The 23,742-nt window shown below is 39.3% G+C and overlaps 1 protein-coding gene across 5 annotated transcripts in view; it reads left to right on the top strand.

The window, feature by feature from the left end:
- Positions 1-4,735: 4,735 nt before the first annotated feature.
- Positions 4,736-23,742, top strand: part of tp53i11b (tumor protein p53 inducible protein 11b) — a 37,726-nt gene continuing 18,719 nt past the window's right edge. For 2 of the 5 annotated variants that reach the window (XM_076986013.1, XM_076986009.1), the window contains exon 1: positions 22,864-23,013. In XM_076986013.1, the coding sequence (XP_076842128.1) occupies positions 22,999-23,013 (15 nt within the window). In that variant the 5' untranslated portion in view covers positions 22,864-22,998. Of the gene's footprint in view, positions 4,865-22,863; positions 23,014-23,742 lie in introns of those variants that run through there. The other 3 variants (XM_076986010.1, XM_076986012.1, XM_076986011.1) reach the window with 3 other exon arrangements.

Here is a 23,742-nt window from a genome sequence, read left to right as displayed (position 1 = left end):
TATTGAAGCATGTCTTTAGAAGAAAGGAAAAAATGGCATTCACTGTATATCTGTTTTCCCTCCGCTACACATATGACAAACTGAGCAGGCAGTTTTGCAGCAAGAAAAATCTGTGCCTAGGGGTTTGGAGAGTAAAAAACATTTATTTCCCTGAGTACTGTTTTGTTGTACAGCATTACAGACAGCTGTATTGATATAAGTGTGACAGACATTTATGTAGACTATGTTATTGACGGTGTATGTGCAGCGAATGTCTCAATGGGGTTGCCGTAGGGTGGAGTGATGCTCAAAAAAATTTGGAGGTGAGTTAGTTGTTTTCATCACTTAGCACTGTGTACTTGTGCATTTCTTATTTATCAACTATCAAGTTTAGACAGACCCTTGTAAAGCTCGGTTACGCCAGCTTCATAATGCCCTAGAAATCGCTCCTTCACAGTAAGGTGTTGTTGCAGGCAGTTTTTACTGCATGTGTAAATGTTTCGTTCTGGTGGGTGCTTGTGCCTGCCAGTTAAACACACTCGGAGAGCAAAAGGCAATGTTTCCTTTCTGCTGCACCTAATTGGCCTGAGTATCACTCTTCGGGAGTGGGGATAAGCTTCTCTGACTTCAGCGTGGTATTGGTAAAACCACAAAAGTCAGGGGAAAGGCTAGTGGTCCAGACTGCCTGTCATATCTGCTTTGGAGGGGTGCATGGTTGAACAGGCTTTTCACACTGTAGTCAATGCCTGCATGTTCTGTGCATTCTATCTGTATATAGTATCTCTGTGTCTGTATCTATCACCATCTATCTCTCTCTATCTCCGAGAGAGAGATAGAGAGAGGAAGAGAGAGAGAGAGCACATGAAACGCATATAGGCTAGAAAAAGCCTTATATAGAAATATTATATATAAAACTTACATCTTACAAAAGCTAAATGGTGTACTGGTCAATATTTCAGGCTTAATTTATTACCAGCCTCTAACTGTCCACTGCTAGCATAGACAGTTTCTGTTATTGTACCACTTAGGTGACACCTAGTAGACTGGCCTAAACTGCTTAAATTTACATAAAGAACGACATGAACGCAGTCTTACACTTCCAGACCTGTATGCATTATCAATGAGTCTCATACATCAACTCTGGTCTAAAATTGGAGACAGAAATTGTCCAATTTATTCAGAGATTAAGCTTAATTTTAGAAGAATGGGTTCACAGAGCACATAAATCTGATAGCCAAGGTAACTGTGGTTCTCAGAGGACAAATGCTCTGCTAGTATCAAGACATGCAGGATGTCTTTGTCCCTTGTAATTGAAGAATAGGACCGAGGGATTGTCCAATTCAGCATTTTTATGGCTGTTCTTGTTAAGTTTTGTAAAACACCCATATATGTCAATGTTCAGAATAGACATCTGTTTTGAAATTAACAGTGTGCTCATTTGCAAAATCACTTGAACTCTGACTTGACAGTTCACACTGGTGTAAAAAGAGATTTAAAGATTGAATATGCATTAAATCATGGACCACATGTGAAAGTAAAGGAAACGTGTGTGAACATCATCTCCATGCTCACTACAAACAAGCGAGGCAGAGTATAATACAGTTTAGAAACTTCAGGCCCAGCACAAATGAGGGTGTTGCAATTATGTCTGTAAGAATTCCTCTCTCTTTTTTTCAGAGGTTTCATGATGCTAGGATGTGTTCTGTATTGAATGGGAATGTGCTCTTTGTGTTGGGTTCTAATTAGAATGCATCTACAGCTCGTCTTCTCAAAAATGTGTTAGAGTAGACACTTTTATGGCAATAATGTAATAATGGATTGATATGTCTCCCCACATTTTCATTTTACGGAGCTAAGCCCAGACTCATTCTACATTGCTGCATTTATATGACATGTTCTTATCCATGTTACCTGGGTTGTATGTAGGATGTAGGAAGAAATGTATAGTATAAATTATTTTAAAATAATCCAAACAGCACAGTTTAAAAAATTATGAAGAACCACTGTGTTGGCTAAGTGGTCAAAAATTAAGCTCTTCTGTGATTTTCTCATTTGCTCATGTACCTTTGCTTTTCTTTTCAAAATTAATGTGGCACTCAACGATCCATGGAATGCGGGATCTCATGATTTTTGCATAAATATGTTTTCATCCTAGTCTTTATTTATATTTGTCCTGGGAGAGTGTAAACTGTGTGGATTGAGCAATCTTTGTAAAGTATGCTACTGGCTTCCACACTCACGGACCATATTCAAAGTTGGTGACTTTGGTTGTATGCCAGTATTTCAATATATTATGCATCACCCCAGTCTGAGTTCCTGTGCTTTGGAGGAATATTTCTTCAAGGATATTCGTGTATTTGGCTACATTCACACGTCCCTTTTCCTATCACCTATCTCCCTGCTGCTGAGAACCACTTGTAGTGTGCTGCTGCCAACGTCATGTCTCACCATAGGGATGCTGTTAGCCTAGTGATGTGTAGTGCCTGTTCTTTGCCAGACATGGTCCTTGCAGTTCTGCCCATGGAGGCTGATCTTCATCTCAGGCCAGAGAATCTTTTCTCTTATGTAGCCAGAGTCCTTTCAAAGTGATTTTGCAAACTCCAAGTGGGCAGACATAGGTCTCTCACTAACAATGCTGTGTAAGTTGTGGTCCCTCATAGACCCAGGTGTGGGCTTTAAAAGTTCAACCAATTCAAAATGCAACATGTAGACTCCAGCTGAGTTCTAAACACATCTCGAATTTGGAGTGCCACAATAAAGACTCTAAATATCTTGTGAATTAATGACCTTTGTCCAAAATGCCCTTGTATACTTCACTGTAATCTCTCTCTCTCTCTTTATATATATTTTGATTATATATATAATAAAATCTGTTATTTTTGGACACTTTACAGTATTCCCTGCTGGTATTCTCTGCTGAATATTGAAATATTAAATATAGCTTTGAAAACACTGAGGCCGGATGGAAAGAGTGAGTGGGTTAGTGTCTCTAGAGATTAAGTCGTAGGTGGATTGATTTCATGCCTAGGCTGCCTATTCATTTTTCGTCTTATTATGTGGTTGTATAGACGATCGACAGCTGAGACCGTCTACAATCAGAAGTGCAATGTACTGGTGCAATTTCATTTAAAAAGTAGATCATAAAGAAGGTTTGATGGTAAGAGTGGCAATGCTGACTTCAAAACAGCCTCTCAAATCACTAGTTTATCTCAAGGCAAACAACAGGGCATCTGTCTGTCAAACCGATAGAAAAGGTTTCAAAAGTGGACATGAGGATATGAAATATATATTTAGTAATGAGCATGACCTGTCTGTCACTAATATTATGTGTATTAGTAGCATGGTGATTGATGGGTCATGCTCATTGCTGGAGAAATGTCCAGTTCTCCTGAGTAAGGTTTCCCTTTGTCTGGATGTCATTTTTGAAATAAATTACCACCCACTGAAAATACATGTCGATCTGTGCTATCTTTTTGAAACACAACACAGGCCCACTGTCTTGCTGAGCCTTGTTTTAGATCCATGCTACAAGCTGTTTGGCAGTCTACAAGATGAAGAGGTATAAATCTAACCTAATTCTTGTGATTGAATTATATTCAAGGAGATTGATCATTTCCATGCTTGTCAAGGTTAAGATTCTCCCTTTATAAAGAATGTCCCTTTATAAATATTTCTGAGGAGAGGACCATCGATAAAGTTCTAAGGAAAAATGTTCTAAGGAAAGAGGTAATTTGCCAGTCAGAGTGGTTGATCTCTGATTTTTGGCATTGGCCTATCCCATTCTGTTCAATACATTTACACCTCATTGGAGCAATACTGTACATACACTGCACATGCTATAAAATCCAAGCACAGAGTTTCATACATATAGCAACTGGCTCCGTCTCTTTAGAACTCATGACTGTATCAATCTTTCCTGTTAATTGGTATTATTTTTATTTGCACCTCTGCTCGCTTATGAGATGCTCTCTTAGCAAGACAACCAAAGCAGTATGTTAGTACATAAAGGTTTATTGTCCATTTTATTGAGGTACATGAAACTTTTTAGACTAAAGAACTGTGAGTCCTAATTGACTGTATTTATTATTCATTGCCTACTGTTCATGTGATGTAAAGTGGCTTCTCCTGCTTGGGACAAAGTGTGGAGGAGCCCCCCTAAACCCTAACATGCCAACATTATATTGTTTTGATATTGTGTAGATTCATACCTCTTGTTTCATATACAACTGACTGCAGATATATGTAGGCTACTCTGAGATAGATATATGTTCCATGACCTTCTGGTTTCTGAGGTTCCAAAAACTGCTGGATAATGGTTAAGGGTTTGATGGCACGAGGGTTCTCCAACTTCTTCCTTGATTCTTTAGTTTAGATTTCTAAATTACACTACAGAGCTACATTACTGACAAACCTACACACAGCAATACAGCGCCTGACTTGGGTTAATTTCTGAAATGCATCAGTTGGCTAAATAGTACTCAACAATTGATTTATTGCATCATAAATGTAAAAAAATAAATGAAAATCAATGTTTTTTAGCCTAATTGTAGTATATAGCCTTTCAGACTATGTAATCTATAGCCTTTCAGACTTTGACTACCGGCGCCAATATCGACCGCGTTGACATTTCGTGGTGATATGCATTCTAGTGTTTCCTGAGGACCAAGTGGAAAGAGCTACTCTACATATTACGGTAAGAAAGTTATGTCTATTATGTCTTTGCTATATTACGGTAAATTTATTCATCTGTTGGAGTCTTGCCTGTTTGCAAACGGAAAGAATACTGCGAGGTAAATTTCTCAACAGCATGCTGTAACGATCGTCCAAACATCAAATACGCGGAGAAGGAAAACTACCGGGATAGATCGTTCTCTCCACAAAATCGGTAAGACCTGTTTTCCCCCCGTTCTACAAGGCACGTAATTTGGGTTTTAATTTGTTTCACTTTGATTTCAACCTCACATAGTTGGACGAGAGTTTTCCCCTCTAGTCTTATCATCTTTGGGGCTTCGTTAGAAATCAACACATGGTAGTCTGTTTTTTTCTTGTTATTTTTTTACAGCAGCTGGTTTTCTGTGTACCAGATAAGAATATTTGGGGGTTTAAGGGAATATTACCTTTACGCATATATCATTAAGTGGTTGAAATTCAGTTTGATGTTGAAATTGATTCATGTTTTTTCTGTGTTCAAAACTGCTGCGTTGCTGACAGCCTTTACTGAACTGTCTGCGCACCGGTTTCTACACTTTTGGGTCGCGCGCACATCACTCAAATACGCTGCTTTCGTCAAACGATCGTTAACGATTTAACCTTGTGTAAGAAAAGTTGCGTTTAACGTCGTTAAAATATAACGGGTCAATTCGGAATGTAAGTTTAAGTAACCCAGTATCGATCACGATATGATATACTCGTTTTATCTCTATCATCGTTACATGGTTAGACAGTTAATCCCGACTGACTGGTCTGGGGACCGAGTGACAGCAGGTCTTTTTTCTCTGAGGAGACATCATACTGGGATCACTGAAGCGACTAATCACACTTTTTTTACACGTGCGTCTTATTGTTGTGCACTTTATGACAAAACGCGACATTGTCGTTTGTCTCCATCCTTTCTTTACACGGCCAATTCTGTTTGCTTTGTAAATCATTTTATTGTTTAGTTTAGTGTATGAAGGCTATGTGCTGCCGCGTTTTTTTGGGGGCCTCGCTTCTTTTTTACCTCAGTGTTATAAAAGGCTTACCTACTTGACTCTGTTGTCGCCTAATTGTTTCCTAGATTTTTAAACCTTATTAACAAGAACACGAGTCACTTATTGAGTTTGTCCAGTGGCACTTGAAAATGGAGTTTTTTCAGTCTTGAAACGTTTGAAATGTACGGTACGCAACAGAGCCTGCAGATTGATTGTTTGCATTTCTAAAGACCTTACACTAATTCCTTATGATCTCGGGTACACAAATTGTGATGTATACACTCTTCACACATTTTACTGGAAACTTTATCAGGTACACCTATATTATATTATCTATATTTGCATTTCGCTGGTGCACGGTATGGTTACAGGTGTATCTGTTACCATAAATTCATGAAATACCTCCCATTCCATTCCCTATTGGTATGTGTGTTCTTTCTGGAAGCTTACAAAACAAAAACAAATGGCATAGGCTACAGTTGCTCACACATGTCAGGTCTTTGCACATGAACTCTATGCCTAACTTCCAGAAATCTTGTATCCATACACTTCAGTTTTGTGTTGAGGACCAAAGTAAAAAAAAAAATCTTTACTATTTAAAAAGTAAAAATATTATTATTTACAAAGGTAAACATTTCAGCCCATTTTTTTTCTTGCCTTATGTGGGTCAGCTCAGTTTAATTACCCATAACATTACCTTGGGCTTAAATTACTAAAACATTCACTGAGCAGCTAATGCAAGCTGTAATCTTTCAGCCCATTTTGTTATTACACACCAGGCTTGACTCGCAGCAAGGCGGAGAGGCTGGTCCTCCGCACCACCTCCTTCAGGGGCTGACTTGTTTAATATCAAAGCATAATTATCACAGCAGTAGCTGCTGCGTGTTTTTATCAGTCTCCCGCTAAGAGGCAACGGAGGGAGGGTTCTGTTAGCAAAAGGTGAAAAGCTATCATTGGTGTCTGGTATACAGTGCAGTTGAAAACCACTGTTTAGTATATAGTGTGTGTATGTGTGTGTGTGTGTGTGTGTGTGTGTGTGTGTGTGTGTGTGTGTGTGTGTGTGTGTGTGTGTGTGTGTGTGTGTGTGTGTGTGTGTGTGTGTGTGTGTGTGTGTGTGTGTGTGTATTCAGGTGCATACAAAGTGCATACCAACCTTGTAAGGATGTTTGGGAGACAGAGGCATTAAAATGAACACTATAGTGCATCTTCCACAGGGCTTAGTTTTTGATCTAGCCATGCAGATCAAACGTTAGCAGGCATTTACAGGGTGTGCCTTACAACTGCAGTGCTGCTGGGCTTACAAGGTCCCACAGGCTGGCTATGTGTACTGAGTCAGAGAGGCTAGGTGCTGAGTCATTCCAAACCATGTTTTCATTGGAGAGTTTGAACCATATTCTTGACTTCGTCATTAATCGCCTCTCTTGGGCTGCTTGTCATTAGACCGAGTCTTCACCTCAGTAAGGGTGTCCCTCATGCCTACACTCAGCACCAAGCGTGGGGTTGTAATAGGTTTGATTATAGAGGACTTTATTAGATGCCCATTTTCAACCAGTTACTGTTGGTGAGCTGTACGTCAAGCTACAAGAGGAGATGGGATGTGTTTTGCCAAGTTTCCCAACCTCTGTAACCATTATTAGTTTTAAAGCCACATTCTTTAGGAAATAAAATGTAAGGCTGTGTAACCATGAATATCATGCTTTACCACAATGAAAGCCATATTGCAGTGGGAGATTGTGGGTTTATGCAGAGCCCCCTAAATAGAGGTACCTGTGTTAGCTACTTAGCCTAGATATTTTCATTATTGAAATTTTATGCCTGAAACAATTGTTGCTTACACATCTTATTCTTTAACTTATAAACATGGAATTCTTTTTGCAGGGATGATGATGATGATGATGATGGTGATGATGTTTAAGCATTTATTGACATAGCTCTGTACTAGTCTATAAGAGCACTGCACTCTAGGCAGTGTGAGCAGATGGTGACCTGCTTTCTGTCCTGTCTTTGCTCCTTACAGAGTTGATTTGTCATGCTCTGTCCTGTGAATTTATGTCATGCCTGAATGTTCAACCCTCTATTTTCCAATAGAGTGATGTAACCATCTCTGGTTCTGCAAGAGTCCATAGTACTTTATTTATGCTCTCTTCAACATTTGTCTGGACATTGAAGTCTTCCTGGTGAGAATAGATTCCTGAGTGTAACATGGCATGTAAAAGCATCAAGCACCTGAATTCATGTCATATTTACAAGAAGCGACTCTGTGCTGGATTTCTCTTCCATGCTGGGATGGATCGCTCTTCCATGCTGGGTTGCTGTTCATTGCTGAATCGCACTTCATTATTCATCGGTGTAAGATTACTCTTCACTGCTGCATTACTTTTGACAGCAGGTGTTATTCAGTGATGGATTAGTCTTGAACATGTGTGTGTTCATGTATGTGTGTGTGCGCATGAGTGTGTACGCACAAGTGTATAAGAATATACTTTTGGAACTTTAGAACACCATGGAATAAATGTTAAGGTTTAAACATCTGCATTTTCTAAACTGGTTCCTCCTCATAGTGCTCCCAGAAGCAGTTTGCTTGCATAGTTGTTGAAGATATTCTGTATCACTGGAATCCTTATGTACTTGGCTCTAATTTTGGATTTCCCTAATACCTTTTACTACTGTCCACTGCAGTTACTCACCTGGAATGTATTGTATATATGGTATATATGTGTATGCTGACCATTCAGATAATAACTGTGGTACTACAGCTTGCAACCACTGTGTACATGTCAATTAACTAAAATAACTGGCACAAACGGCTCAGTTGTCATCACCAAGTCCTCCTCATGCATTACTGTGGGAGTTGTTTACTGCATTGCAAGCGATGGAATCAGCTTTACATTGGAGAAACCAAGAAAAGGCTTGTTGATCGGTTTATTGAACAACTTCTGATCCTCTGGACGTCTTCTGAATAAGAATTTGTTATTTCCAGTGGTAAGGCATTTTAACTCTAATTGACATTGCATTAATCTGTTTGCATTGTCAGTTGTTGCTACGGCACCAACTGAAATTAGGAAACTAAACAAAAAAGAACTGATCTACACTCTTGGAAGTCATGTAATGAATGTTATGTCCGCTTTTTCAAATATAAACAGGTTCTTTCTACTAATAACGCAGAAGCACTTTGCTTGCCCAGGTGATAAAGGACCTCTGTCTGAAACATCCTGTTTCTCTGGAAACATGGTGTTCCTCACTATAATTTTGAATCTCTCTCAGAATTGTAGTGAAGTACTCTGACTGAACTCTGTCCAAAACCTCCATATATACATACACATATAAAATCACAAGACAGAATATAATCATAACACAGTATGATTTGAGCGAATTTCTTGGCCCTGGTTAATCACCAGCTTTGTGAGCTTTGAGCTTGCCCTTATTGTGTTTACGGAGATCAGGTGGAGATCAGGGGTGGTGGAGCAGCGGGGTGGGGGGGCAGTTTCCAGTTTAATTTCCTATACTCCTTGTGTCAGCAGGGCAGCACTCTGCCTCAGTGTGAGCTGATGTCCTCCCCTGGATTTCTTCATCTAGATTACAATCCCCAGATAGCACATCATGCAGATTTCACCAGAACATAGTGACCCTTTAACATTACAGGTAGAAAAATAACTTGTAGTATGATTAAATCAGCTTCATATTTTACTTGTATGTTTATTTAGTACATTTTTTATTTATTTGGATAAAGGTCAACTCGAGAAGAAGGCTGAAGGCTTAAACAACTCATGTCCCTTCAAAAACGTGTTATGCCATATAGGAAAAGGGTTCTGTGTGAGGCTAATGCCAGTGTCCAATAAAGTGATTATTTCCCCGTCAGGCATGCTGGATTATTGTTCTAACTACACAGCCCCACTGAACTTTGTGGCTAGCTAAAGTCAGACCAGCATGGTCCTGAGATTATTACACACTCAGAGGCATCTTGCTGATCTCTGTCTCTGTGATGTTATACCTCCACCCTGCTGGAACAACTGTAATTTCATATTGTGTGTTTTTGGCTCTGTTTTGACCATCCAGCAATGATTTATTTTATTTTATTGGTTTTATTGCATCTAATCTGGTTTTTGCTTGATATGTTATCAGTAGAGATAAGCATGGTGCCCTTGGATTTGATATCATATTAACCTCTGACTGCGGTTGTCCTTTCCATTCTATGAAAAGTCTAACCATTCTTCATAGATACAGTGTTGCAGCGATGTGTAATTAGGAAACCTTATCTGATCTGTTGGCAGAAGGGCCTCCCTGTGTTTCTCCATGTGCTGTTGGAGCCCTGCTGTTTCCTGTTTATCCATACAGTCAGCTGGGAGGAATGCAGCCAGTTTCCTGTCAGTTTACACATACATCCATGTAAGCATCACAAAGTGCTGTTGACCAGCCAAGTGACATATGCAGTTTGGTTTAGGTGTGAAAGTCCTCAGCAATAGAAATAACCACATGCTTCTTTCTGTTGTCTTTTGAATGGAGTTGGGCATTCACAGAATGTCTCATCTGCATAGATACAGAGCAGTATTTGTTTTTTTTTAGAACAATTTCATTGGGAGGTTTAAGGTCAGGGATTGTAATTAGTCTGTTCAGTCAGAGGTTATGGTAATTCCTGCACAGGCTGGTAACACTTTACATGAAGTGTTTACTTACTAGTGTGAAGTAATGCATTAGATAACATGAACAACACATGAATTAACACAATAACAGTAACTAACGTTAAGTAAACATGTAACAGTTGCGGCTCCTGTTTTGGCTCTTTGTTGCTCGCACCTTTTTTGGTGCGACCTTAAAGGAATATATGACATTGTACTGATTTACCTACATAAGTAATGGGTAACTTGGAAATATCCAGAATCTATCAGCATAGGAACTGAAGTGTGTCCATACTGTTTTTAGCTCTTTGGTCCCTTTTGCTCCAAACTAAAACACTAAAGCTCTAAAAAGGTGCGAGCAACAAAGAGCCAAAACAGGAGCCGCAACTGTTACATGTTTACTTAACGTTAGTTAATTATTGTCATTGTGTTAATTTATGTGTTGTTCATGTTAACTAATGCATTACTTCATGTTAGTAAGTAAACACTTAATGTAAAGTGTTACCTCTAGGCTTCATCACCGTTCATCTCTCTTCAATACTCCTCCTGTTCAGTTTTAGAACATATTTTTAACATATTGTCCGCATTTATTTTTTTTAGCTCTAACTAAAATTTTAAGTTAAACCATTGCAATACATCTGAATAATTTGGAAAAACATTTCAATGTATACAACATATTGATTTGAAGCTCATCATGTGACATTATTTATTCAGATTTAACCTTTTTTTAGCAAAAGACCATTTGAGTGAAATGAGAAAACACAAGCTATGAAAAAGAGGGAAGAGAGGTAAAAGATGAACCAGGAGAGTTCTAAAGAGGATGGAGGAGTTGTGGAAGCATCTGACAGGATAGAGAGGGCTGCTTGGCCTACTTTTTGCTACTTCTGAAGGGCTTTGATCTGCAGTCTTTCCTTTCTCGTCTTTAACCTCTTCCATGTATTCTATGTTCCTAATAGACTGATAAAATTTTAATGAATTGGGAGATGCTAGGGCTGCAATCATGCGTTTGAAAAAGATTTTCACCATTAGGCTAACCATTTCTGGGTAAGAAAATTAGTATTTTTTAAGATTACTTCTAAGTGTGCCTTTCTGTTAATATAATTTCAAATAAAAGTCCTGTCCCTCATGGGAGCATGATGTGTTTCAACATTGTTTCAGCTCTATTGGAAACTCCAATCAAATAGTTAATTTTTGTTCTTTGGTAAAAATTTTATTGCTTTTATTGCATGTTAGGGAGATTTAATGTAATGGACATGCCTGTTATAACAATCATTGACTCTTAATATTAGTGCATTTTTATCAGTTTGACCCATTTCCTGTGTAGACAGCGTTCCCAGAAAAGTTTAAATGCCTCTTGCACTTTGAGTTGTGTTTAGATGATTTGTAGCTAATGTAGGTAATGCCTTGCTATTTATCTTATCCAAGAAAGTCATAGAAAGAAAACGACAGCTACTCTTAATGAGGTTGAACTGTGTATATCCACTTCTGGAAAAATATGGGATCATGATGAGCACCCAAGCATGTTCACACTGAAATATGTACAGACCTCGCCTTTAACTTCAGAGAAAATACAGTCTTCTGTGTACATGGCCTTACAACACAAACCAATACAATATTTGCACTGCAACTAGTTGTAGTCATAAAATGTTCTTTGGGGTTGAATGGACATTGTTTGTACTGATATGCTCCCCAAATATGGATGCACTATTGTTCCATTATTACCCACACCTACATTTTGCATTTCACTCTTCTCCTGTGGTCTGGCCCTGTATCTGGTGGCACGATGAGTTCACAATTAGTTTTAGCATGAGCTTTAGCACCAGACTAATAATTTCTCTAGATTCCCATTTGATGTAAGCATGTTCCAAAATGTTGCATTTGTTTTAATCCTTCACAAGAACCCATACAAAGCTCCTACAAAACAAGAAATGTACCATTTACCTAAAAAGATACTTAATATGTTTACTGTGTCGGTTTTGTTGCTTAATTTCTGTTCACATTTACAGAAAGTAGTGACATTCTGCATCAGTTGTACACAGTTACAAAAATAAATTGTGATATGATGACCAACTGTTATTTCAAATATGCCCTGCAAAATCATAAAATATGCAAAGTTGCTTTTGACTATTGCAAGTTTTGTAAATGGGGGTTTATCTTGGATTTTGAAGCCTATCTAGCTTGTCCCATTGCACCTTGTTTAACATCAGTGTGAAGGTACAGAGGAGAATTTCATTTCTCAGTATTAACCAGGTTTTAAAATGATGAGGAACGAGCTTAAAAGACAGTATGTGTTGCTGAATCACGACCCTGACCTTGCATTTCCAAAGCTCATCTTCAAGTCTCTTTGTATGTCAAAGCGGTTGCTCATGTTCCAAACTCAAAGAAAGAACTCACAGTGAACACTGATTGGTAACTAATATGGATAGGCATCTCCATGTTCAGTATCTGGAGAAAATACACTGTAGACCTTCTGCATGCCATTTCAAAGCAAGTCTGCCTCCTCTATGGATAAGGCATTTCCGTGATGGGATCCCAGAGGAGAATCTGCTGTTCTAATTTGAAGAATTCTGCAGAACTCAGATGATGTAACCTTTAACCCTCCAACCCCCCCAAAAACAGAACGGCAGAATTTTCCTGCAGAAGCTAGAAACCCTGCCGTCATCCTTCTGAGCAATAGCTAGGAGGGGTGGTGTGTACTGATTTGATAATGGTGTCAAATGTACAAGAAAACGCAGTGTGCACAATGAAAAGCCCTTTTGAAATGTATCAGATTGTACTAGCCAGTGAGGCTGAAATCTTATTTCAGTTCATTGCATTGAAAGTAACAAGGGAGGAATTGCCGTGTGTGTGTGTGTGTGTGTGTGTGTGTGTGTGTGTGTGTGTGTGTGTGTGTGTGTGTGTGTGTGTGTGTGTGTTAGGAAGTAAGGTCATGAGAGAATAGAGCCTGTCAATATGCCAATACGGCAGATTTTCAACCTGAGCTGGAGCAGCTTGTTCACAGCTGCTACAGGAGTCCAAATGTCATTGGTGGCAAATACACTTGGCAGTAGTAATGGTTTTAGTAATGGCCTCACACAGTTAAAGCCATTTTGAAGCATACCAAAACTTACTTAGTATACCATTGCCTGTTTAAAAGTGTTTATGTAATAAATACCATCTTTTTTATTAAGCTTCACAAAGAAAGCATAGCTGTCATTGAAGCATTCAGTAATTGCTAAGTTCCCGCTATATTTTTTGGTCAATATCTCATATACAAGTAATATATTCACAAAATCTATTACACTGGACAGCAAGATTTTAATCTTTTTTGCTTCGCTAACTAAGGTGGACCTCATAGCAGTCTTTATGCTAAATTTGAAACTTGTCAGATTCTGACTACAGAAACCAGACATTGTGTGGGGGGCAGATGATTATTAACATCACATCATCACTGACATATCACGGCTGTTGCTGTAGGTGCTCAGCTGGCATAAGTGTTTTCTAGCATGCTGGTATTAATGTGCCAATATCACTACTGGTCTCTGCAGTCCTGTGGTCTGAAAATGAACCTGAGGATGAGCAGCTGACATTGATAGGCTATAATGGCTGTTATACCTATAAGGTTTACCTATGAGGAAGGTGTTCCCAAAAGCCTGTATCTGCTTCTAAGGTTGTGGTGTGTTTAGATGTTCATACTTCTCTGTTCTGTCAATGTCTAATTAACTCACTGAGTTACCTCCTTCTAACTGTGGTGTGAGCTGCAAAATTCAGAAAAACTTTCTAAATGACAGGACAGTGGATATATCTTCTTTGCTCAAGCTTCTGATGATATGTCTGACATGAACAGAACAAATACAGAGCAGCAGAAAGGCTACTGCCGAATCCCTGGAAAAATACCATGCCTGCCTCCTTTAGGAAAGCAGGCCGGGGCTTTGATTGGCTAGTTGATGTGCTGAAACCTGGTTAAGCGACCAATCAGAAATGATATGCTCTCCACACAGTTGGCTAAGGATCTTTGCACATGCATTGTGCCATCTCTAGAATAAGAACAAGGCAGAATGTCTTGGAGCCACGTCTTTGACCTTTATCAAGCAATTAATCACCCCGATAAGGTGTGTCCCCGGGTGACAGACGCCCCACGGCTTTGCTGGATGTTGTCTGTCAACCGTGCGGCTGCTTAGTAACCAGGAAGAAAGCCGGTGAGCACCAGGGATGGATGATGGTACAGTGAGTTGTGAAATCGACATGGAGGTTGTGAATGAAACGACTAGGTTGTTGCATTAGCAAGGTCCACAACTCTGTAGGTTGTGGCTATTCATGCTGTTCTGAAGAGTTCCTGTGCACTCTCATGTTCAGGCTCAGGCCATTCTGCTGCGTCTCTCGGTACTCACATTATTGGTTGTTTTTATATGTTTTTGAGAAACAGGAATATTAAGGATGTTAATATTCCTGTTAAAAGTAAGCTAGTTAATTATTGATATGTTGATTCGACTATGTGGGAAATGTTGTTTCTTTTTTTTTACTTTATTGTTCTAATCTAATCTGACAGTTCCATAAGTCTTGATGAGCCCCACTCTTTTTGTCTAAGTGTGAGTGACTGTTGAGACAAAAGACTCCTTGTGTTATATTACTGCTCTTCTAAATCAGTAAAACTGCAATGATTCCTTCTGTCACGGTAGGACAGCTGGGCACAGTCATCAGAAATGGGACATCTCTTAGCCCGCCTCTGATGGGCTGTCAGTCAGAGATCCTGCAGGGGAGGCTGGAGATGGAGGAAATGATCGTTTTCCCGATGGTGTGAGGTATAATGTCATCTAGACTCCAGGGACCTAATGTTTGCCTGCCACTCACTTTAAACCACGCCAGCTGTATTAATCACTTGCCGCAAAGCAAGATAAGACCTCTCGGGGGGTCGGCACATTCACGAGTGAGCTGATATTGTATATTCATTTTGGCTTTACTGGGAATATGACACAGAGGATTTTCTGTTGGTTTGATCTTTTCTTTGGTCCAACAAACTTTATTAAGCTAATAAAAGAATAATTAGCTCTCGATTACCATCAAGCGTGTTCCAAAGGAATTTGTTAGGAATTTAGAATTTGGGAATTTTGTTCATTGGAAAATGGGATGCTCCTATGTCACATGATCAGAAGGAATCTTTCTTTAGAGACCGAGCAGTGAGGCAGGGTTCAGAAATAGCTGTTTCTGACAATGAAGGAGTATTCTCATCACTGATTACACTGAGTGACAGCAATTTATTCCACCTGTGGAAACCTTATATAAGGTTGTTCTCCTGAGTGGTCCTCAAGTTGGCTGCTTTAATTGTGTCTCAAAATGGGAGGTTGTACTGGTAATGTGCTTTCTGTACAGTCAGTAATCTGCATACTCATGTTGAAGAGAAGGCTGAAGAAGCTTAGGTCCATATATGTATTTCCAATGTGCGTATATTTCACCTGTGGCTCGTTTCCTCAACTCTTGGATCTCATTTATTTAAATCCATATAATGTGCGTTTATGCAAGGTCCCGAGCTTGTCTTTGTCAGAGTCTATACTCGTTTTGTTCAGTGTTCAGTTTGTTAGTTAGCGCTACTCGCGCAGTGTCAGAGCTAATAAAGCTGTCCTTGAATGTATCAAACTCATGTCGACATCCTGCCTTTCTTCGCCTTTGTATTTACATTTAGCGAACTAACAACATGTCTGGGTTTCTGTTAAAATATGAGCATCAACCATGCCTGTTGCTCTAATGATATTGTTTTGTTCTCACAGTACCTGTAGAACTGTTCAGTTCTATAATAGTGTAGGAACTGGTACGTTGTTTTGTACATGTTTTGGTTATATAGGGTTTACATTTGAAGGAGGAGACAGATGCTATGGTTAAGTTCCTAATTCTCCTCACTCAGCTTTGCAAGGTTTTTCATTCTATGATGTCATGAAAGAAAAAAGGGACTACAATAATTTACAATAATTGTTGAAAAACTATTGCACTCTTTGCCCTGCCTCACATATTATCACCTCTTGAAATTCAGAATAAAAGCTAAAAGAACAATTGGAAAATCTCAACTCTCATCCTAATGGGATTACATTTGACCTAAAGTACTAAATAAATAAATATTATGGCCCTAAAGCTGACAATATGAGGTCCAATTTTCTAATTCTTCTCACATGTCATATGAAAACACACATTTACTGAAACACAATTATATTGACGTTTGAAATAAGTTTACAAAGGTGTTACATATAATTTTTACATTTCTCACTTGCCTCATTTGGGCCTGAGATTGTATACGTACAGTGGGGAGCAGCTCTTCTGTGTGGGGGTTCACTCAGAAGCTCTCCTGCGGTGGTGTACTGTGTGGGGGTTCACTCAGAAGCTCTCCTGCGGTGGTGTACTGTGTGGGGGTTCACTCAGAAGCTCTCCTGCAGTGGTGTGTTGTGTGGGGGTTACTCAGAAGCTCTCCTGCAGTGGTGTGTTGTGTGGGGGTTCACTCAGAAGCTCTCCTGCGGTGGTGTGTTGTGTGGGGGTCACTCAGAAGCTCTCCTGCGGTGGTGTGTTGTGTGGGGGTTCACTCAGAAGCTCTCCTGCGGTGGTGTACTGTGTGGGGGTTCACTCAGAAGCTCTCCTGCAGTGGTGTACTGTGTGGGGGTTCACTCAGAAGCTCTCCTGCAGTGGTGTACTGTGTGGGGGTTACTCAGAAGCTCTCCTGCGGTAGTGTGTTGTGTGGGGGTTACTCAGAAGCTCTCCTGCAGTGGTGTGCTGTGTGGGGGTTACTCAGAAGCTCTCCAGGACTCTTCCGCTCTTTAGCCTGTCAATCACAGTAAGCTCCTGCGAGAAACTATAAAATGGCTTAAAATCACCAAGTGCAGGAAAGCTCTGAATTTCCAAATTTCACTTTGATGTAACCTCTCACCGTTATTCTAACACTGACCATTTAAATCACCAATGACTAAAAACCCAATAGGTTTTGTAAGGTAGTCAATGAGAGATTACTCAATCATTAAATACCTGAAGAAACAATGCTTTTAAATAGCATTGTGTAGTTTATTATTATGCATTTGTTTTAAGTGATAGAAATTAATGTTAGTTTTAGCAGACATAATGGCTTGAAAAAAAAAAATCCTACAAAGAAGTTGATGGGGCTTCTTTGCGTTTTTCTGCTGTTTTGTTTAAAGTGGTAAGCAGCATGGTGCAGCGCTGTATTCATAGCCCATGGAGTTCAGACGGAGGAGGCTGGTATGTGCTGTGAAATGGTAGTTCACTATTTTTACGTGGCGCTAAGAGCAGTCGCATATTCTTGGTAAAGATGTTTGTGTTTATTTTCACCCAGTCGGGAACGTCCCTATCACTTTGCTGTGTACTGGTTGGTCTTTTCAGTGCTTCAGTCTTTTCTGACTGAACGTTTTGATGCCCTCACACTCCTTGTTTTGTCTGTATTTTTTCAGGACTGTTTAAAGAGTATGCTTTCAAAAGTACTGTATTTACAAAAAAAGAATATATTTGACTTTTTATTTGAATAATGTTAATAGTGTGGCTTCAAGAGATAAGTTTATACAGTAGACTCACTGTAGTTTCTTCTGCCTAAAAGTTGTATGGAAGTCATGTCCTTCTCTGTCTGCCAGTTGCTGCCAAACAGAATTTATATCCCAGTTTCTCCCTGATTTTCTATTCCTATATATATATATATATATATATATATATATATATATATATATATATATATATATATATATATATATATATATATATATATATTATATAATCACTATATATAATCACACACACACAAGCACTCACGCAAGTAAGGCAGGCTCTTATGAATATATAAACACGTGTATACTAGAGTTGCACAAAGCATTAATAGTTCAGCTCTTTTTAATACTACAACGTAGCATATGATTCGATTCTGTAACCTTTGATGCTTTCAATACTGGATATAGCCTGAGATTCTGAATCACTGTTTTGGATAAGCATATCAAATTGCACATGCTAATTTGACTCGGATAGGTGACACACGCAAGCCAGCTGGCATGAGCAGTGAGACAGCTGTAACTGAAAGATGTTCTCTCACGTCCATGATTTGAGGGGAAAATGGACTTAAGAAGTCAGATGTGATTACTGATAAAGATGGCCAGCCAACAGATACCAATACCAACAAAACCAATATGCAAAAAGTGTTATAAATCTCTTCCCTGCATCAACACTAACATCTTGGCTATGCATTTAGGCAAAAAGTTCCCTTACCTCTACATCTCCCTTATATTTTTGTGGGATTTTTATGCCCAGATATAGTATTAATATCAAGAATTGTGATACTTCACGTGGTATTAGTATCGGAGTCAGAATTGTGGTATCATGAAAAACCTAATACGTTGTTGTCATATTGTGTATGAATAACATCAAGCTATATACCAAGTTGGAAAGGCACATTGAATCACTGATCCTCCTGACCAGGATCTACAGCAAAGAATATCATTGAGGCTGGAGACATAAGGTTGGCAATTATAGTAGGAAGAGGTTAAAGGGCAGAGGGACGTGGGCAACTGAACTATCACAAGGCCGTTTAACAGACCTGGAAAACAGCTACAAATAACAAATAGGGCATCTCCAATCACAGGAACCTTAAGGCGGAAATGACATGGACAGCAACATCTAAGTACCTCCATAGGGTTAGCAGGTCTTCAAGAGCTAGATGAGTGGGAATGATATGATCAAAGCCACGAACTCGTAAGCACTTCCAGTCATCAGGTGCACAACACAACAGTCACAATACGCTGGCAAAGAGTAGAGCTGAAAGCTGCTGATGTCAAGAAAACTCCACAATGCATGGGCCACACCACCCGGACTCAAAAACCTGCATGCTAGTCAAAAGGAGGTGGGCGGGGGGCTATAAAGTGTTGGATCCACTGTCCAAGGTGAGACATGCAACATTTATCAATACAGCCAAGACATAGCATCCAACGATGAGCTGATGAGGGGCTGCCTCAGAGAGATAGGGGACATGGTCCCCGTGGAAGCAGGGGAGATACTATAGCAGGATAAATACCTGGAGGGAAAAATCTAAAATCCATGGAAAGAAACACTGACAGACTGCAGTGGTGGCTGATGTAAGACTATCCTACCAATGGCTTGAAAAGGTGGGACGGAAGGACAGCACAGAGCAAGCAATTAGCACTAGGTCAATCAATGCAGGGGTTTATCACACCAGCCAGAACCCAGTGTGCAAGATGCAGGCATCCACTGAAAGACAAAACCAAGCATCATTGATTATATACAGGAACATATGGCAGGCATGTGACCTGGAGTCCAGATGGGAAGAACCGTAGAGAGTGGTGGAAATCAAGTTTAAGGTCCTGTTGGATTTTCTGATCCAGACACATAAAATGTTATGACCCAGTCTAGGCTTTAAGCCATAACATAACAGAATGGAGGTGTATTGGTAGATAGTTTGACATTAACTGTATGACTCTAGCAACGTCTAAATATGAAGGTAAGTGGAAAGATTTAGGGAAAAGAGAAACAGGACAGACAGAATGTATAAATCGTCCAGTGTATAAAGATTTGAATTGAAAAACAGGAATAATGCCAGAAAGAACGTCATGATGGCCAGTTCTGAAAACACATATATCTGCATAATGTTTTACCAGCTGCTGACAGTTGCAGTATTTCATGTTGTCCAGTTGTTGTGACGTTGTGTTCGTCCTTGTGTTCGTTCGGGTGCATGCGGCCCATTAGAGAACCCTACACCTGAGGGTCGTTTGTCTTGCCTTTGTACCGGATAACTGCTGGTTATCGTATCCTTCATTTGGATTATGTCACGAGTTTTGCGTTGGTGCACTTATTCATTTAAATCCTCCATTTTCCCAGAGACTGGCGTGATCGCTTGCTTCTTTTTTTGCACTCCCTCACCCATCACAATAGCATGTATGAAAAGACAATTCACAAAGTATACAAACTCAGCAGAGGTACCACAAAAGAGTAAATCAATCTCCAAAGCAGGATCACAAGAATCCCCCAATGAAAAACAATGCCAGGAGCAAATGGGTTCATATCTGCAGGACCCAGAACAGTTGAAATGAAAACACCCACAACACATACAGCAGTGCCTGCCATAAGTAAATAGTGATGAACCAACCATACATCGTGATAGTAGATTAGATTCAGGAAACAGCAGTGGTAATAGATGTGGGAGTCCCCCAAAAATCAGAAGACAGAAATATGAAAAGTTGGGAAAATACCATGAATTGAAAGACAAAATGGAGAGAATGTGCAGTGTTAAAACCAAGCTTGTCCCAGTAGTGACTGGGAAACTGGGGGTTGTGACCCGTAGCTGAAATGTAGTGGCTCCAAAAGATCCCAGGAATGGCATGAATATTAGTCCAAACAAGCACAGTTCTGGGAACAGTGAAAATACTGCACCCTCAAATCCCTGGACCTCTGGTAGATTATAAGGAAGAATAAAAGCATATTACCAACAATTGGAAGGGTGAGACAGGAATTAGTAAGCTATTTATTATTGTGCTGTATTATTAAGTTCTAATTTAAGGAGCCAAATCTATTTCCACAACTCCAGGAATTTTCACTGTCCCAGTGAAGCAATGGAAGCTTCTCTTCTCTTCTCTTTCACTCTTGCATGGCACTTGCTTTTGTGGCTAGAATATATGTTTACTTTTATCTACATAACATAAAACTCCAGTTTTTCAGGAATAGAAGGATAAAAGGAACTTCATATATATACTTTTCAACAATGCAAACAGTGTTGTATATGCAAACTTGGAACACGTTACTGTGTTATGTGATCTGGAAATGTTTTTGGTTTTTGAAGATTCAGATTATTTGATCTCATTCATATTTGCTCAATACTTATTGTCTCCTTCTGAAAAGAAATGGTTTGAATTGTGACCAAAGCAATGTATCCAGAGAATAATGATCTAGTCCAACAGGTGCAATTGTGTTTGTTCCAGTAATAGACACACTAGCCCCACGCCCCAATCACCTGCTTTGTCACAGCTGACACTAACTACCACAGCTGGTGTCCTCTTGCTTGCAGGTATGAGGGCAGTCAAAGGACTGGATTTAAGCTTTTAGTATTTTATTGTTTTGTTTTGTTTTTTTGTTTCAATTTCTATTATTTCTTACCAAGACAGGACTATCTAATTTCTTGGTATTCTGACTCCTAGTGTGTGTTGATGTACATTTTAAAGTACTTTTGTTGTACAACTTTTGTTGTTGGTGGTCTTTTATGATAACAAACAATTAACTGAGAATTTGAGAAATCACAAATTATTAAATGATTTTGTCCATATACGAGCCATATTTTATAAAGGAAAGGACTTATTCCCTTACGGATCTTTGGGTCTGTAAAAATAGTCATAGGGCCTGCCTTAATAAAGGGGTAATATCTAACTAATATCTAACATTTAAATATCTAACTACTGAAAACCATTTCAAATATGGCTCAGTTTCAGAACTTTTGAGCCTTTTAATATTTTAATGTAGGCAGTACAATTGTCCTATTTGCTGTGTTTTTTTTTAACCATATAACATTTCTGCACATGCTAAAATATTCTTAGCTAAGTGTAAATAAGGCTCCGGAACCAGCTTCCTCTCCAGGTGAAATAGGTTCTGTTAAATGTCAATTGATTCATATTATGTCTGTAAATTTTGTAGACTCTGTTCAATGTTAAACTGCACTCCATTTAATATGTCTGAGAACAACACATTTGGTGTGTTCCATGCAAAAAAATAGCTAATTCAAATAATTATTATCTACTAGCAGAGCAACATGCAACATCTGTTACAGCATGAAGCCTAAAGTTATGAATCTTCAATTAAAGATGTAAAGAAGTTTTATTTATATAAAATGGAGAATAAATGCCATGCCTATGACTATGATAACACATCATCACATTACGCAGAAAATGTTGAGCCCCTGAAGGGTGATTAATGATGTAATAAATATAAAATGTGTTTATGCATGAATGTGTCAGTTACATTCAGGATAGCATGGTTCTGAATTGCCAAAAACAGTGGCAATAGTTTTAACTTTTCCTTTTAACTTCTTTTGAATTACATTGCTGTTTTTACGTTATGCAAACTAAGGGTAAAATCATTTAAAGACTAAAAGCACAACCAAAACAAACAAACAAAAATCTAACAGCATCTGTTTGTTGATTTTTTAAAAAATCCCAAGATTAGCATTTGACTAAACATTTTTAATCTTTTTTTTTGGGGGGGGGGGGGGGGGTTGGGTGCAGAGAGACCCCTGGCTGTTAGCCTCATTTTCCACTGGGAAAGTACAGGATACAGAAGCCAGATCTCCACTGTGGTATCTCTGTGGCATCTCCACTCCATGTGCCAGCACATCTGTCTGGTCAGCATCAAGAGGAGAATCCTCCAGCTGTGCACTCGTCCTGTGTTAATGAAAACTGTCACTGGCTGTTTAATAGTTTAGCTTTGTTTGCTTTGCTGGACGAGTTTCTCCAACTATTCCAGTGCTCATGCTGCCCCAGCAAGCAACAGGGATGAAGACAGTAGCTTGGAGTGGAGCAGCAAGAGCTCTCCGAACACCACATTGTAATTACGCTGACGTTGGAGCGTCTGGTCTAGTTGAGACCTGTTTCTGGCAGGTGGCTGCATTCTTGCTCATCTGGAGTGAGCCGCTGAACATTTGTCACTCGCTGGCATTAGTGTAGAGGAAGCTGGTGATCGATTCAAGGCTATAACTACTAATCTCAGACATGTATCGTCCAAAGGTAAGGAAAATGAATCAGGTTAACTTCATATTTGTCATAACTCACTTAACAAATAGGCAGTTGAGCAATATTGCTTAAGGGAACCTAGTGTTAGTACTGTTAGTTCAGATGTGGTGTTTTCTGTGGCGAAATGCTAAAATAATTTAGCAATTATTATTCTAAAAATATATAGCAATTGATAGACTCAGATAGCATAAAGACCAGTCAAGAGTTACTGTATACAGCTAAGAACAGGAGACTGAGGCTACAGTTCACACATGCTCACCAAAATTGGACAATAGAAGATTGGAAAAACGTTGCCTGGTCTGATGAGTCTCGATTTCTGCTGCGACATTCAGATGGTAGGGTCAGAATATGGCGTAAACAACTTGAAAGCATGGATCCATCCTACCTTGTATCAACGGTTCAGGCTGGTGGTGGTGGTGCAATGACGTGAGGGATATTTTCCTGGCACACTTTAGGTCCCTTAGTATCAATTGAGCATCGTGTCAACGCCAGAGCCTATCTGAGTATTGTTGCTGACCATATCCATCCCTTTATGACCACAGTGTATCCATCTTCTGATAGCTAGTTCCAGCAGGATAACGCACCATGTCATCAAGCGTGAATTATCTCAGACTGGATTCATGAACACGACAATGGGTTCACTGTACTTGAATGGCCTCCACAGTCACCAGATCTCAATCCAATAGAGCACCTTTGGGATGTGGTGGAACAGGAGATTCGCAT

The sequence above is a fragment of the Brachyhypopomus gauderio genome, chromosome 2, assembly GCF_052324685.1.
Source record: "Brachyhypopomus gauderio isolate BG-103 chromosome 2, BGAUD_0.2, whole genome shotgun sequence".
In the NCBI taxonomy this organism is placed as follows: domain Eukaryota; kingdom Metazoa; phylum Chordata; class Actinopteri; order Gymnotiformes; family Hypopomidae; genus Brachyhypopomus; species Brachyhypopomus gauderio.
The sequence above is the reverse complement of the archived record's forward strand: the minus strand, read 5'-3'. Positions and strand labels throughout refer to the sequence as shown.